General features: G+C 31.8%; 1 protein-coding gene across 1 annotated transcript; it reads right to left on the reverse strand.

Moving 5' to 3' along the window:
• Positions 1–732: 732 nt before the first annotated feature.
• On the reverse strand, positions 733–1,431 carry LOC106779050 (ethylene-responsive transcription factor ERF098-like). Its single transcript, XM_014667080.2, has one exon. The coding sequence runs from the start codon at positions 1,399–1,401 to the stop codon at positions 1,024–1,026; it is 378 nt and encodes a 125-aa protein (XP_014522566.1). The 5' UTR covers positions 1,402–1,431; the 3' UTR covers positions 733–1,023.
• Positions 1,432–1,467: the final 36 nt, after the last annotated feature.

A 1,467-nucleotide genomic window follows, 5' to 3' on the forward strand; every position in this document is an offset into this window, starting at 1 on the left:
AAAGATAACATAAGATCATATATGCTGATTTAAAATCCCTAGTAACATAAATTGAACTCTTACCTATTTTATATATAAACTTCAAATTTTGTATGCAAGTACACGCGTTTAATAACTAGAAAAAAAAATTAATAATTTTAATTTATTATAAAAAAATGAATAGTAAAAAAACAATACTATTTATATTACATATAAATAGGTTTTTATATTACCTGCAAGAAAATTTTTGAACAGCAAATGGCTAACTTTTTAACCAACTAGATTTTCATAAATGTTTAGATTTCATCCTCACTTTTTGAAATGAATATCTACAAGATATTATTGTGATTTATATTTATATACTGTGGAATATTAATAATCTAAATTAAAATAAAACAACGTAACCCTGATAAGCGGTAGCTAACCAACTACAACTGAAGTGTCTCAATAACTGTCATTAAAATAAAAATTAAAACCAAAAAAATTAAAAGAAAAAGAAGAAGGCATCAACCTCAACGTAGCCAACCATTCTCTCAGGTTACAGTAGCGCTTCTTCATCTCCCAAAATCTCCCGTTTTAAGATAAATTAAAAAGAAAATAATTTCAGTGTCTGCGAAATCATAAACAAAATTCATGGCGATGGCTTTGATGAAGCTTTCAAAGACAACGATGGTGTTGAACCTCAGTATAATGCAGAACATACAACTTTTTCACCACCGACCAGAGCAATAATGAAGAAAATATTATAGTAACTAAAGATCTAATCCCAAACTAATCACGAAATGAGGTTAACTATTATAAGTTTGAATATCTCATTTTAAAAGATGTTTTTGTGAGAAAAATGCTTACTGAAATAGAGTGGCATCTACGAGCCAAATGCCACTACATTAACAAAAAGAAGCAACAACTTTCCCATATGCTATTATTTCAAGATTTTGTTGCATTAACTGCAAGATTTTTGAAGCTTACAGTTTACAATTGAATCAATGCTGAACCCAAAAACATAGGTTCAGTTCAGATATGAATAAAAATGCAGTTGAGTTTTTAATCTTTGTTATTCCTTCTCTTCTCTTCAATCTCAAGAAGATCCTCCAAGACCTTGTCATCCAAATACTCGAACTCAATAACTTCCTTTGTGGCAAAAGAACTTCCATTGTCTACAGTAGAAGAATTTGACGACAACAGAAAAGGAAGATGAGAGTAATACTCATCGGGAAAATTAAGGATGGCAAGAGCACCCCTCAAACCAATGGCTGCACGATCATAAGCTCTTGCTGCTTCTTCTGCAGTGTCAAACGTTCCCAACCATTGTCTTCCCGTAGGTTTTGTCGGATCTCTGATCTCTGCTCCAAACTTACCCCATGGTCTCTTTCTCACACCACGGTACTTCACTTCTTCCTCTTTTGATCTCTCTTTCTCCATATCTTTTTGCTTAAAGAACTTCCTTCTTTCTTGATCAGTATTTTTATTCTTTCTTCCAACTCCTTT

The sequence above is a fragment of the Vigna radiata genome, unplaced genomic scaffold (assembly GCF_000741045.1).
Source record: "Vigna radiata var. radiata cultivar VC1973A unplaced genomic scaffold, Vradiata_ver6 scaffold_1953, whole genome shotgun sequence".
Taxonomy (NCBI): domain Eukaryota; kingdom Viridiplantae; phylum Streptophyta; class Magnoliopsida; order Fabales; family Fabaceae; genus Vigna; species Vigna radiata.